The sequence below is a fragment of the Acanthisitta chloris genome, unplaced genomic scaffold (assembly GCF_000695815.1).
Source record: "Acanthisitta chloris isolate BGI_N310 unplaced genomic scaffold, ASM69581v1 scaffold19345, whole genome shotgun sequence".
NCBI lineage: Eukaryota > Metazoa > Chordata > Aves > Passeriformes > Acanthisittidae > Acanthisitta > Acanthisitta chloris.
This window is the reverse complement of record NW_008672382.1, coordinates 73,372-88,560: the sequence shown is the minus strand read 5'-3', so window position 1 is coordinate 88,560 and position 15,189 is coordinate 73,372. Positions and strand designations below refer to the sequence as shown.

The following is a 15,189-nucleotide window of genomic DNA, read 5'->3' as shown; positions in this document are numbered from 1 at the left end:
GGCAAAGAATGGCATGGTACCAACCTCTAAGGTGCTACTTAAACATTAAAAAGGACAGGGTACCAACCTCTAAGGTGCTACTTAAAATAAACATTAAAAAGGACACAGTGAGAGAGGTACTGGAAGAAATCTAAGCAGACAAAAAATGTTATACAAGTCTAAACAAATAACAGCAATTAAGAAACTGGGGAAGGTTTGACCCATGTACCAGAATACAACTCAAGTAAATCAACTGAAATCATGTGGGTGGCTTAAGAAAACCTGGCTTCTTAGAGCCAAGCAGGCACAAGATTTCTTCACATTCAAGACACCTCAGCTCCTATTTTCACTTTCCAAAAAACAGCCTTACTAAAATATGCCCAGCTGGACTGGTGACAGTACACAGGAAACCTATGTTTGACATACATGAAGTATCTGACTCGGTATTACACACTACAGGGTAATGGGTTGGTGAGCATGAGTAGATCAGCTTGTAGTGTCAATCTCATTTAGATGATGCAAATACTAATTCTCAATATTGCTGTCCAGATAACAGGCAGGTAAAAAAAGTTAATACATCAAATAGATAAAACACCTGAACTTCACCAATCCAATATCTTTGGATGTTTCTGGTATGACATATCCTAAGCAGCAGCACTGATGTGGGCAATACTTCGGCAGTGAATACACCACATCTCTGCTAATGTCCCTGATACAGAGCGAACACTTATGCTGACAAACAACTTGAGCAACTGAAGGGTAGCAGCATAAAAGAAATGTACTAAGATCACTAACACAGGACAGATTCAGAGGCTTATTCTTTAGCCTCTAAAAAGGTGGCTAATAATATTTTTGATAATCACTTTTTAACTCAAAGCTAAAAATACTTCAAATTTCTCATTTTTTTCTCTAATCTATTTTGAAAAAAAAGTCCTAACATATTTTTCAGAGAAAGTTCTTCTTTGAGAAAAAAAGAGCAAATGTTTGCACACCCATGACACAGTTTTTGGCAGACTTTCCTTCCTCAGACAACCGTTTGGGTTGTATTCAGTCTCTCACTTCTTCTGAGAACTCTTCTTCTTCTAATGAACTGTTCTTCTTCTAATTAGAAGTTCTTCTAATGTTTCTCCATTAACCATGAAAAAAACCCCTAGTTTCTACACGGAGCTCTTTTTTTTCACATGAAACCTTGTCATCTTCTCCAAGTCCAACAGGACGCCACTAAAACTTTTGAAGTTCTCTGGGCTACAGCAACAGTGCCATGATTTTCCTTTGGTACCTGGACAATTTATTTTCATGTTGGCAACTGCTAATATCTGCAGCACAACCACCACATTTCTTCACACCCATTTAACAAAGGATGTTTCTTTGCTTATGTGAAACAGCAGTAATGGAAAACATCACCACAGCGAAAATCAGGACTTCCTGCAAAGATCACTGCAGTATTTCTCCTTTTCACAAAAAGACCAATGTTCTGTTTAAGAAAAAGCACTGAACTGGTTTTATTTTTCTTTAAAATTATTTCCTTATTATGATTTAATATCTATCTTACAGTCTCCTCACTGTTTATTTGTCTGACTGCTCTCTTCACAATGTGAATAGCTTTGGGGAAGATGGAAACTAATGACCTAGCTAAGGTTTTAACCCAGACCCCCTAGTGTTTTACCAGCTGTGCTATTAGGTTAACTGGCTGAATCTCCTCTGCTTCTCTCTCTGATATTACAAAATCCAGCCTATGTATAGCATGCAATAATGTTTAAATTTTTCCCACCCCTAAACCTCCCTCTGTTACTGCCTAGCCTTGAAATTCATATAATCTATCATTGATAAATTAGAATCTGGGGAAGGATCAGACAGATTACCCAGATGGTAGCTGGGGAAGAAATATCCAACCTTTCCTAATGCGAACCTTGCACAATGCTCTCTGATGCAAATTTTAAGTGCTATACTGAGGACAGACAAGGAAAGACATTTGTGGAGATGTTGATGCACAGACTGAATTAAAAAAACATTGCTCATCCACCATCTTACACATAATTTGTTACTGTAACATACCTTACACAAGATGCTTTTACTATGGTGATTTAAAAATCAGGGTAACGGTGACTTGCAGTGCAAAAGTGCCTATCGTGCCCTCCCAACTGCCCTCAAGGAGAATCCTTGATTTCAGCAGGTAGTTTGGGCTGCTGGAACTAATCTGAGCAGCAACATGAAAAACCTGAGGAGTCTGTCTGCTTTGTACAATCAACATTTGTCTAAGTTTCCCTAATAACATGCACACTTAGGAAAATCATGGAGGAGAGCAAAGAAGGAATGCCATTTTTCAACGTGCAATGTGCAAGGCCTGCAGGCTTAATGGTCTAGATTTCAGGTTTGAAAAATTTACCCACCCTGGAGACTCCTGTTCAAAGGTTCCCTGGATCAACTCAGATCTTCCTTTTCATGAAGTAAATGTACTGAATATCATTTAATATAAATTTATATATATATATACATATACACAGGTATATATGTATGTATATTTTGTGGACAAGACTAAAATACACATGATGTGTCTTTTCTGTCTTGCACGTATGTAAAATAAATCATAATATTTTTTCAAAAACACAAAATCAGGATATTGTCCTCAGTCCCAAAATGCCTTTGTCTTGGTCTGATTTATACCGTGAGCTATGATTTGACTAATTTTTCCCTTCCTTGATTTGATGCAATGAAACACTGGTGTTGATTCTGTGGCCTTGGGATGGAAGGAACTATCCAGTGTTACCTATTAATATCTACATTATATAGATCTCAACTCACTGTCCTATATACTAACTTTAAAAGACACAAGGGGTCTTAGATCAGAGGTTCTTTAAAGAAGCTTCATAAAATGGTTAACTTAGGTACTGAGGGAGCAGAGTGTCTGAAAACGACGGTGCTGTCGAACAGGCAGACCACAAGCAGTTCCTAGGCCATGATGGGAAGCTGTCCCAGAGCCAGGGATCATACCCAGTAACTTTACATCAAGCCTGGTGACAGCAACATTGACTGTCACTTTGTCAAGTTCTTCATCAGTAACTGCTGTGGCTTATCTTGCTCCCGGAGCCCAGAGGCAGGGACCTGACGGCTGCCTAATGAAGTCAGTGGAAACTTTTCTATTGAGAAGTCTCTCTGCTGGCAGTGATATAAACTCTCCCAGAATAATTCAATTCTATTCCCTAATTTCAAAAACAGAATCCCCAATTTGGTTTAAAAAAATGAAATAAAGATTCATCCCCAAGTATAACAAGATTGAACACCAGCAAGAAGAGCACAATGACCAGCTGCTAGTATACAAAATTTATGGGGGGGGTGACTCTGGGTTTTGATTGTACAGGTATTATTATCCACTTCAAATCCTACTTCCGCAGTTTTGCTGTCTCCCAGAGTGGCTTATCACATGTAAATAACACCCTTGCCTCCTTTGATTCTTCTTGCAGATGGCCAGTACTCCTGTATACTTAGTGTAGGCCACAACTAATTAGATCAACCAAATGCTGAGACTGGCTAATGTATGTTTGAAATCCAAGTACAATCTGAAACCAGCACCCTGAAATGGCAATTGATTTCTTTATGAATTAACCTGTTTTGGCAGAGTAACATAATTTCTAATAGTTTTGGGCAAGAAAAGCAGGTCTTCCTGAAGTGCTTGAGAGACAGACAGACACAAAACTATTCACTCAACAGCTCAGAGAGAAAACCAGCAACCTTTCATCCCAGAGTTCTTGATTACTAATCAAAGTAGACATATTGTAAGCTTTTTTTGTCGTGCATTGTTAATCAAAATAGAGAAGAAAAATAGCATGTATACATATAAAAAAATCTGCTAATCACACTGACACTACATTTCAGTGCACTTTTACAACCAAATTAAAAATACAGTGGTAAAAACAAATGATGGCCTGATCCTTTTAAAAGGCTGTTCATAAATTTTTCCATCACCAAAGAGGCTGAACGCACAGTTCTACCACATGGCTCTGCCTTCACATAGAGACCTGTTCTTTGTACTCATATGCATCATATTCCTACTTTTTTTTTTTTATTCATGCGACTTGAGATGAAAAAGGTATGATTTACAGAGCTAGTGTGACAAATTTCAAATAAAACCTGCTTTTCCTCCTTACATGATGCACTTTTTCTGGCTGTTGAGGGCATAGTTCCTCTAACCCCAGTTTTCTGGGTGTGAAGACTTCCTCCAAGCCTGGCACAGTGTTCCTGCGTACCAGACGGAGCTCAGCTCCTCTGCACTGACCCACTTGGAGAACACTATGTGCAGAAGAGGCACTCAAACATACCTGTGGCTTTGCACTCAGTGCATGTCTCAAGCATCTTTCTTTAAGAGCCTGAAACACTTCAGTCTACATCAAGTAAACTTATTACCAAGTCTGATTTAACCTTAAGTGGTGTCATCGTTAACATGGCAAGCAGAAGAATTTTAATGACAAGAATCATTTTATTCTCTAGCTCCTCAGTGCTCTGAATAGATCCCAAATCCCCAAATGAGAGCAAAAAATGTATTCTCAGGGAAAAAGTCTTTTTAAGATCTAAAAGCAAACTACAGTATCCTTTTTGTTGCAATAAGAATTCTTTGATCTATTTTCTTCCTTCTGGTTTCTTTTTTTAAGAAGAAAATAGATTTCAGGGAAGAGAATCTCTACCATCAAATGCCAGTATTAAGCCATAAATCTGATCAGGAATTGTAGGTACAAAACACCCAATTGGTATTCTGTGTCTTTCACACGAGCAAAAACATTTATATTTTGTTAGAAGAAAATACATGACAGTGGAATTTATGTGATAACTGTGTACAAATAAGCATGCCCAGAAAACAGTTAAAGGGGAGCAAAATACCTATATGAAATCTAATGGGCAAATTAGGAAATTGTAGTTACAGGAATTCAGTTGCTACTTAGTGTTTATAGGGAAGCACAAAGAGAACATCAAAATGCCTGATCACATCCCATCTGTTACTACCTCTTGCTGGATAACATCTTGGCTGACAAAAAAGCTATTTAAATTTACTACATTGCAGCTACTGATAAATATCACTTCTGTGAAGATCTAATACTAAATAAGGACAAGATCTGAGGATAAACCTTACAAGCAGTTGTGTCAAAAAGATCCAAATTTTGCTTAGTATAACCTGTACTTCTACAAGCCTGCAGATTCTTACTCCCTGTCCCTGTCTGTGATATGTTTTTAATAGAGCATACAACTATACAACAATCCTCAAAAGCTGGATCATGTCAACAACGGAAAGAAATAAAGCTAGAACAGAGAGAATGACATATAAAAGAAAAAATGAAAAGGTACTGGGAGAAGGTGATGGAGAAGGCGGTGACTACTATTCAACAATTTTGGAGGTGCTTACTGCAGGCACTGTCCACACAGATCTGACAGGCACAGAATGCTGCCATGAAACTGCCTCCAGCAATGGAATACATTTTCCAGCACATCACAGCAGCTGCAATGGCATCAATTCTGCTTGCAATCCATGTCCAAAAAGAAAAGTTCTCAGTGGTCCTATTTCAGCATATCTCAAGGACTAATTAAATCCTCATTACTATCTTCTAATTATTCCAGTGCTCTGGGATTTCACTCAGCAAGTCCCCAATGGTGCATTAGATGAAAAGGGTTAAATAACCTGTGTTGATTTTGAGACTCCAGATCTATTTCAGACCTTTAGCATATCATCAGCATTATCATGAATATTTAACTACGTACCGCTGTGAAAATTATAAGGGGAAAACAATTAAAGATTTTTTAAAAATTAATTCTGACCCATATACATTTGCACTAATAAATAAGGCTTCTTTAAGTATCCCCATTATGAGAGTGCTTGCTGGAGTAATAATGTGAAGTCATTAACTGTTTCCATTAAATTCAATGGTTTTCAGGAGCTCCCAATTCACTATTTTAATATAAGACTGAAACCTGACATGTACACATCCAACTACAAAGCATGAAAAAGACAACTTAAAAGCTGTTTTTTAAGGTTTTTCTAAATTAGGTAAGGAACCATTCATTCCTGCAGGGGTAAAAGTGTGTATTTCAACATTATTGGACACATATTCTCCTATTAGTGCTTGCAAGGTGAGTATTCCTATAGGCAGATGGACATCTCCATTAGTTTACAGAAGTAAGAACAGGAGTATAAGCTAATGGCCAGGATGGAAGGTTTCTTTTTCATGCTGGATCATCAGGAAACTAATTTAGGGGGTCAGTTGGGATATACTGGGTTTCTATTTGATTGATAGAAATAAATGCTATCTCATTGAGCAGTTCTGGCTCCTAAGCACATCCTTGAAGTGTGGCTTACAAACGAAAACAAATAAGTAGGTACAACTGAATATTGGGAACTCAAGCGACTGTGTACCTCAACTATCTGCTGAATGGTTATGACAGCTGTGGTATTGCTGCTGCCCTACCTCTGGGGCTGATGCAACCAAGTTTATAAAAAGCTTTGACTAAAATAAACCCAAAAATCAAACCCTTAGTTTTGATCATATAAAGAAAAGTCTGGAGTAGGTATATCACAAACAATGAGCACAATGGCCATCCTCCTTCCCCCTCAAAGCATAGCAAGTTCCAAGGACTACTTCATTTAGCCATGACTATATTTTCATATGGTATTCCCAAAAAAAGGCAATTGTTGGGATTCAGCAGCAGTTAAACACAAATGGAGGTGAGTGGCCATGGCCACTCCTGCTTCTCCAAGAGACTTCTGACGCTAGTCCTACACAGTCTGCTCCCCCTGTCTCCAGAGGTCTCCGGCTTTCCATTAAGGTGTACGGGACATACTTCAAATCCCAGTACTTTCAAAGACACATGAGCTGAGACATAGGTTACGTACAAGTAATCGCAATTTCTTGTTACCTAGGTAGACAATGTGTGTTGGTAGAACTCAAAACATTTAATTGATCTGGAATCAAACAACAGTGACCAGTTGCTGATTCTGGGACAAGAACAGAAGTGCCTAGAACAGCACCCTCTATTTACACTGCCCAGGTTCAAATGTCCTACAGCTTGAGCAGGATGCGAAAAATTGTAAAATTATTTCGAAAAAGTTAGCACTCATGCTTATTACAGAAAGTATGAAATAAGGTAAATTAAAAGAAAGCTGAAGAGCACACAAAAAAAAGCAATCCCCCAAGAGATTCCTATTAGTGTATATATGCACGATACCACTCCCCCCACAGAATGTACATGTGAAAATACGCTCATTGCTTCATGCTGTACTGTATGACAGGGAATGTATAGTCTTAGGAAGGCAAACATAAAAATCCCAGCTGGGTGCTGAGTAACCATGGAAAGCAGGGTAAAATACAATCAAACACTTTGATAATAAAATAAATATGTGCAAACTTAATGGTTCAAGGTAGTGGTTTAGCATCCAAAAGGGCTACAGCTCAGACTCCACCTGTCAGTCAAGCTTCATGATAGCTGGTAAGTAACATTTTTTTCATGTATTAAGAGCAGAATATAAGTCTCTTGTTCATCCAATTCTCTCTCTAAACAAGGAAAGAAATGCTATACAAAGTGTGAAAACAAACAACATTACCTTATCCTATGGAGTGTCTCTGGGGTTTTTGTTTTCATTTTCCTTTATTTTTTTCTTTTCTTTTTTTTTTTTTTTTTTTGGGGGGGGGGATAAAGTGTATCAGTAAGCCAAGAGTTTAAATTACTGTAACAGATGCCCAAGGATCAGGTGTCCTTAGCAGCAACGATTTTCTGCTCAGGTTTTTATCAGTAAATGACAAGCACCTTTCCTTTGAGTCCCCATCATTACCCCTCCTTCCTTTCTTCATGTTCAGTGGAAACCAGTTCAAGCAAGCAAAGGAATCAACTAATGTAACAGCCTTTTTAAAAGGTGAAGTTTTCCATTTCAAAGGAGCCTCTAATCAATGACAGGGCACAAAAGGGAATGCACGCATGTTTATGCGCGTACAGCACAGACTTTAGAGAAGCTTTGGGAAACATGTTCTGCAAAATCAATATGACCTAGCTAGTTACAAATTTTGAATCTCCTGCATGAAACAAATGGACTTCTTGTACAAGCTGGGTCACAAGGATCATGCATATTACACCAGAGTTTGAATATGAAGTGTGGAAAAACCGCAACATTCCCCAACACATTTTCTCTAAGAAGATACCCACAATTCTCACCCCCTCCTGCACAGAGAAAGAAACAAACTGAATTAATCTGAAATTTTACTTCTCTCCGTGTTATCTGCTTGTTTGACTTCCCAGTTATGGCAGCTGTCTTCTCTGGTTTACTTCCGAATACCTCTCTGCCTCTCCTGACCATACAATCCCAGTTTTGTTCTACAGAAGAACAGAGAGGTTCACCCTTCCAAGCTCTGTCAGACCTGCCTAACTCGTCCTCCTAACCCAGGCTGGGAACACACACTGCAAAAATAATTATTACTGGGCAGTGTAACATTTTGTGCCAAGATCCAGTCATGTCACGAAATGCACACATCTTTCTGAGATGTCTGGATCTTCAAAGCCTCCATCTGATCTGTCCCTGCTGCGTTATGACATTCTATCCCACAAAGCATCATACATTTGTATTGGGTACTGAGGCTGTTCTTTTTTCACCAAACATGAACACTATCCTAAATTTTTTTAAAGGAAAAAACAAGTCCTTGCGCTAACAACTGAGTACAAAGAATGACTGAAAAGGGGAAAAATGAACAAGTTGAGCATGGAATTCCGTATTTCATGTTCTCATTAATCAGCATTCCTGAAGGAGGGGATATTCAGCCCAGAAAAATAGCAAAAAATTAAGACTCTCTGCTCTTCTTTGTGCGTCCTCTTAGCTCCTCCTGGATGCTATCCCAGAAATTTGTCATTCTGTGAGTTCAACTTGTTTTACTGTGAGAAAACTTCTAGTATTTATGGTATCCCCATATGGTGCTACTTGGAATATTTCTGGTAGCAAGACATTTTAGGAGGGGCATTTCATAAATAACTCCATGTTTATCACAGTTATCATATGTCTGTTTTGCAAGCCTGTCACTGGTACATGTTAACCACTGCAGGACAGGGTGCCCAGTTTACAGCAGCTGATCATTATGTATGGCCACACAACTAAGCTGTGACAGCTACCTTCCATGAGCTAGGGAGGAAGGAGGTGAAAGACAAAGGGCTTAAATTTTATAAAAGGTAACATTAATTTAAAAATGCTCCATTTATTTTTGTGAGCACTTGATAGGAAGCACCCTTTTAGAACAGTGCTGCTGCCTGCAAGGTTTTCCCTTGCAAGATTTCCAAATGTTTGAACCATTTGACCTAAATATTTGATTTCCCTTTACATGTGAAGATATTTTTATCTTAGAACTGGCTAGAGGACTATTGTGTCCATGCAAAGATATTAGAGACGAGAATTTTAAGAACAGCAGCCAAACCATCCTGCTCATAACTAGCACTATTTCTGTACATCTTAATTCCAAGATAGCAAAAGTTGTTTTCTCTAGGACATGACTCAAATATTTACAGAAACTGTCTTTATACTCTGGGCATTCATTGTATTTTGAGAAAACCTTGTTTTCAATCATATTTTGGTAAAACCTGCTATTCAATTGCTCTTTCCCCAGAGAAGGAAACCCCCCAAGCCTTTTACAATGAAGACGGTCATTAACTTCCCTGGGGAAAGAAAAGAAATACCAGAAAATCTCACATTGCTAATGTGCAACTTAAAATGAAGGCTACATTTGGCACCAACTGAAAAATCCCCAACACCTAACAAACCTCGGTCCTGTGGCATTGGTGACTGGCTCAAGGCAGGGTGGGAGCTGGATTCTGACTGGCTGCCAGGAGGCTGCGGTGGCATCTGACTGCCTGTAACACACAGAGAAAAAAGGAAAAGAGACTTGCTTTTAACATTGCAATGCACAAACCCCGGTCTTGCTGCATTTTTCAACCACTCAACATCAAAGAAAGTACCAGCTGTATAAAGTGTAGACAGAGCTCAACAGGTCTAGCTTTTTTCTTTTTTTTCCTTTTCTTTTTTGAAACCCATGGAGGAAACACACACAAACATTTAGCAACAGGCATGGCGAAATGTTCAATTTCGTATTGAGCGAGTTCCCAACCTCACCAACATGATCCAATTTATAGCTGCAAATCTCCTGACACATATTTCTGTTAGAGAGTTTAACAAAATCCAAGTCTGCTGAACAATAGGGCTCATCCTGCCGAGCTTAAACTGGCCTCCAGCCAGGCAGACATGGACTGCTGCCAACAATATTACCAATGAAAAATTCGGTCAATACAAAATGACTAACAACAACAGTTTAAAAACTATTTCAATGAATCAGTGGTTTTAATATTATTTGAATGCCTATTTAGAATATCGGAATAAAGAATAGTATGTCGGTGCATGTGGTGAAAGTGAAGCATGCTTGAAAGAGATCAGACAGAAAAGGGGTATCTTATTATTCAAATAAAAGAGAAGTTATTTATTAAAATAACTAGCCAGAACACACAGACCCAATTTTATGGCCTTGTTCAAAAGACACCCACACAGTTCATCCACTGCTGTCTGCCCAACCAAATAAGAACAGCACCCACAGTGCTGTCTCTGAGCCTCAGGACACAAAATGTTCCCTTCTAATGTTAATGGATAATAAGGCAGGCGCTTATTGCACTGATGCAAGTCACTCCTCTGGGTCACCATTCAACACCGTGCCAAGCAGGGAGGTCCACGCTACCACCCTCCCAATGCCCAAGGGCCTCAGGCTTAAGAGCCAACCTGCACAGCCTGAGCAGGAGTAAGAATGAGACGTGGATGTCCCCTGGACTCACTCCTCTTTGCCCCTGGTCTAAGACATGCCTGCATGTGACAGTCCAAGAGGCTTGAAGACCACCTCAGGTTAGGCAGCAAATATATACTTTAAGCATTTAGACACTGTAGTGACGAGCGTGGTATAAATAGCAGCAGACAGATTTATATCCCTCATCCTCAGAAACTGCTCAGATTGTTTTCCGTTTGAAAGAAATGGAAAGAATAAAAACACAGGCAATAGATTTGTGCCTGCTGAGACTCATTTCCTCCTGCTCAGCAGCTGCTCCTCCACAGTGGCAGGAGCAAGACTCCTGCGGCCGGTCCTGGCGCTGGGAGCCGGGCTGACAGCAGGGCAGCAGGGGCTGCTCGCTCTTCAGAGCGATGAAGGGCCCCAAGTTGGATGTAAATGCGGGAAAACAAATGTGTCTGCTCTGCCCCATCCACTTCCCATCCTCAAAGCAACTGGCTCTCAGCACTGACGCTAAAGAAAGGCCAGATTGATACAGAACAAAAAGGAAATCTATAACATGTGGAGTGTAACCACTGTCTAGCTACTCAGATGAGGTGCATTTGCACTAAAAACATGACAGTCAACATTACCGGGAGCAGCTGTGACAACTGTCTCAGAGATGTAAATGCTGGACTAGAGGCAGAATTGTTCCTCCAAAAGACCAAACATGCCACTCAGCGCCCGAGGCTTTGGGATCCACGGCCCGTTCACGAACTCTGAGGCATATGACAATAATAATGACAAATTCCGGCTTATGTTTTGATGTCACTCGAGAGCAGGAGACAGTAAGTGCCTGCATTATAATGAACGCTTTCGGCTTGACAGGAAGGATTCAGTGACTCAAGACTGTAAACAAACAGCAATTCCATGTTAACACAGGGCACTGCCACTTCCACTGTGTATGCCCGAGGCACAGCCATCAGATAGAGTACCTCTAGTAGATCTGAACCATCTAAGATTCTTACAAACACTTAGAAAAAAATAAATAATAAAGGCAGGGGTAGTCCTGACTGCACTACACAGCTCTCAGCGGGATCCCCTTTAAGGTGGAGCCTTGGCAACTTTGAGAGATGCTATAGTGCATAGAATATCTATGCTAGGCAACATATTTTGTATCTAATACATGCTATCTATTTTTTTTACATTGATAATAACATCAGTTATCTGGCAGGAGCCTTATCCTGCACAGGCAGATGTGCAAGCACAGACCGGGAAGGTAAAAGCCTGTAACAGTATGTTACAAAGAAATCAGTTTCATTTGCATCCTTAGTCAATATAAACTCAGGAGTTTAGCAAATTTCTTTCACAAAGGAGGACAATTCTATAAACATGACCAACTCTACACAGTCTAACAAGTAATGAACTTGGAAGAGAAGTATCTACTATGCTAATTATCAGTGTCTGCTACAGATTATCCAGGTGCTGGACATGAAGGCACTGCATCAAAATGTTTGCAGTCAAACTGCCACTTTATTCTTAGAAGTGATCTGAAAGGTAAAAGGAGGTTAAGCACCCAGATACCTTTGAAGACTTGAACTGAACTCTTAATTTGGGTATCTAACTCCTATTGATTGGGAGCTGATGACAGGACTTTAAAAACCTTTGAAGATCCTGTCTGCCATGCTTTTTAAGTTTCTTTGTCATGAAAAGAAATGACCTTAAAGATCTTCCATTTCTTTCCTTTAAATGATAGTAATCCTTCTCTCTTTCAACCAGTATTGCAGTTGTGATTCTTGGAAGACACTTTAAATAATACATGAACAGACTTTTGTATTTTATTAGTGAAGGAAAACTTATACAAAAGAAAAACAATCTCTTTTCTCTTTTAACAGAAATTCTACAGCTATTTAAGAGAGGAAGAAAAATCCAATAATTTTTTTTCACTGACAGACTACTACCTCCTTTGACCCAATGGCACATGGAAGGAGGTTTAAACAGGGATGACCTTTTCCCATGTTTTGTATAGCATTGTTGCTACATTGGTGAGATACTCCACGTGCCAAAACTTACACAAAGTGAATACTACAGATGTTTCACAATATTTTTATTATGCAAAATCACAGAAAATGCAATAATGCATATTAAAAGGATAGAGGCTGCCATGCTAGTTCTTTCCCCTATATTTAACAGACAGGCAAAATGCTATTCAAACTTAAGTAGTTATCTAGTAAAATTAGTTGTTAAAACTACCAAAACCAGCAGTCTACCAAAAATGGAAGTCAGCAGAATAGACTAATTAGGTAAGAGAATTTAAAAATGCTTAATAGCATAGTTGTAAGCTGGTTTTTCTATTTTAAAAATTATGTTAGAAATGCTTTCTAAAATTTTGCACTTTGAAAATCTGTGCTTCAAATGGAGTCAGGAGAGACTGCACAGCACCTCTGGTAAAGATGGACTGAGAAAATTTCTAAACAGCGATTGCATTATGTGACTACAGCCATGCTGTTAAACTGTAAAAAGTAAATTCCTTAGAGCTAACAGAGAAAGCAAGAGCAGACTTTTGATACCCTGCTGAGGACAGGTCCTTACGATGAATTATGGCCAGTCCATATCAGTAATGCCTTGAAATATGCTGAGGGCTCTCTGCTCCCATCACTGTAATGACACTGGAGGATGCTCAGCTGTGATACCCTGTACCAGCTGGACAATACCTCACAGAATTATGCCTGAACAACTGAATCAAGAAAACACTTCAGTGGTAACAGGTTCCCTCTGGGAAATTACTAGTTAAGGGGAAAAGGAGGGATATCAGCACAGAAATTTTAGGATACATGAGGAACAGGAGGGTGGGGGACTGATCACAGCCTGTCTTGAAAGGGAAACACTGGGCTGAAGGAAAGGCAGAAGATCTTGTGGGTTGTCTTTGGGACAATTCCCAACCTAATCTAGTAATTAAGAGCTAGGATTGGATTAACGACATTGGCTATCAAAGTAGGAAATCTTAGTTAATACAAAAGATGGTCAAAATACTGTTTAAGAAACCCTTAGGACCACTTTTTGGCTTGGGTATCAAAAATGCAAACACGTACTCACAGATCAGAAACAGGCCTTTTGTAACAGAAGAGCTGTAGGTTATCAGGCAGAAAAGGGAGAAGAAAAGGAAGGAAAAATCCTACTATATTTGTCGACCCGTAGGTTATCAGGCAGAAAAGGGAGAAGCAAAGGAAGAAAAAATCCTACTATATTTGTCGACCTAAAATGGTTATAATCTATGAATGGTTGTAACTAATCATTTGATGTAACACCGAATGAAACAAATTTATTAGTAGGATGAATTCTGAGGATTTTTTCCAGTAGAGGTAAGACAACACAATGTCACTGCTGATGTGTCACTGGAGAGCCTTCACACACACAAAACCAGAAAGCCTAATGCAAACTGGAATGGGAACCAGCTATCAGCATGAGATGACAGGAGGTTGAAAGAGCAAGCAGTATTATTTAGTATGACACAATATTAAAGCTGTGATTTTGTGATTTCTTTCAAAAATACATTTGCAGCTAAATATCAGAGAGGAAAAAGAGCATGATGTTTAGGATGATCATCAAACCATTACTGGAATTCAAAAAAACTTCCTTCTAGAAAGAATGAGGTCCTGAAAATCTAGTGATTAAAATGAAATCTGATAAAATAATGGGATAATCATCACACATGCGATTTGACAGTTAAGGTTCACAGATCGGAAGGGACATTCTGGGTCTCAGATCCCTACATCAGAAATGGAAGAATGTAAGTAGATTTCTATATGGGAATGTTTCAAATGAGCTTTTCAGGAAATTGGAAGTGAGGTGCAAATCACCACAAAGGAAAAAAGTTTTTCTATGGGTAGCATAAAAGAAAACTGGTCATGTGGTTTGTGTTCTCTCTTTCATCTTATAATGCCTTTGACCCCTTAAGAATAAAGACTATTTTCTTCATTAATTTATGCATTGTAACCAAGCTTCCTGTGTATCAACAGCATCTTTTAAATGACTTATTCATCCAAGTGAAAAGCAAGAATTGTCTGCATATCCTCTTAAATTAAAATGCGCAAAATATTAAAACCTTCCTCATATCTATGCAGTAATCTGAGTGCAGATGTTTTAAAAGGCCTGAGACATGAGGACCCTTCCAGAAACAGCAGCTGTGGCTGTGTTGGGATATGCAGAGTCAAGCATGCTCAGACCAAGCCCTCTGGCTCTGCTCAGTGCCACACTGCAGCTAATAACACCTTTCTAGCACCAGCAATACTGGCAATCCACTGCAGCCTGCCCATGGAGACAATGTCCACCTCCCTGACCCAGGAACTCAGGAGCAAGCCCAGAACCCTCTTGCCTTGGGATGCTTTCAGTGGCTGAGTGGTTTGCTGAAGGCAAGACTGCAAGCAGCTGATTTGTTCTACTGCAGCAATGC

The 15,189-nt window shown here is 39.3% G+C and overlaps 1 protein-coding gene across 1 annotated transcript in view; it reads right to left on the bottom strand.

The window, feature by feature from the left end:
* Positions 1–15,189, bottom strand: part of LOC103802059 (AT-rich interactive domain-containing protein 1B-like) — a gene marked incomplete at both ends in the record, with an annotated part of 65,447 nt that overhangs the window by 38,369 nt on the left and 11,889 nt on the right. Inside the window, one exon of the mRNA XM_009074498.1 lies at positions 9,754–9,843. Coding sequence (XP_009072746.1) covers positions 9,754–9,843 — 90 coding nt within the window. The remainder of the gene's footprint in view (positions 1–9,753; positions 9,844–15,189) is intronic.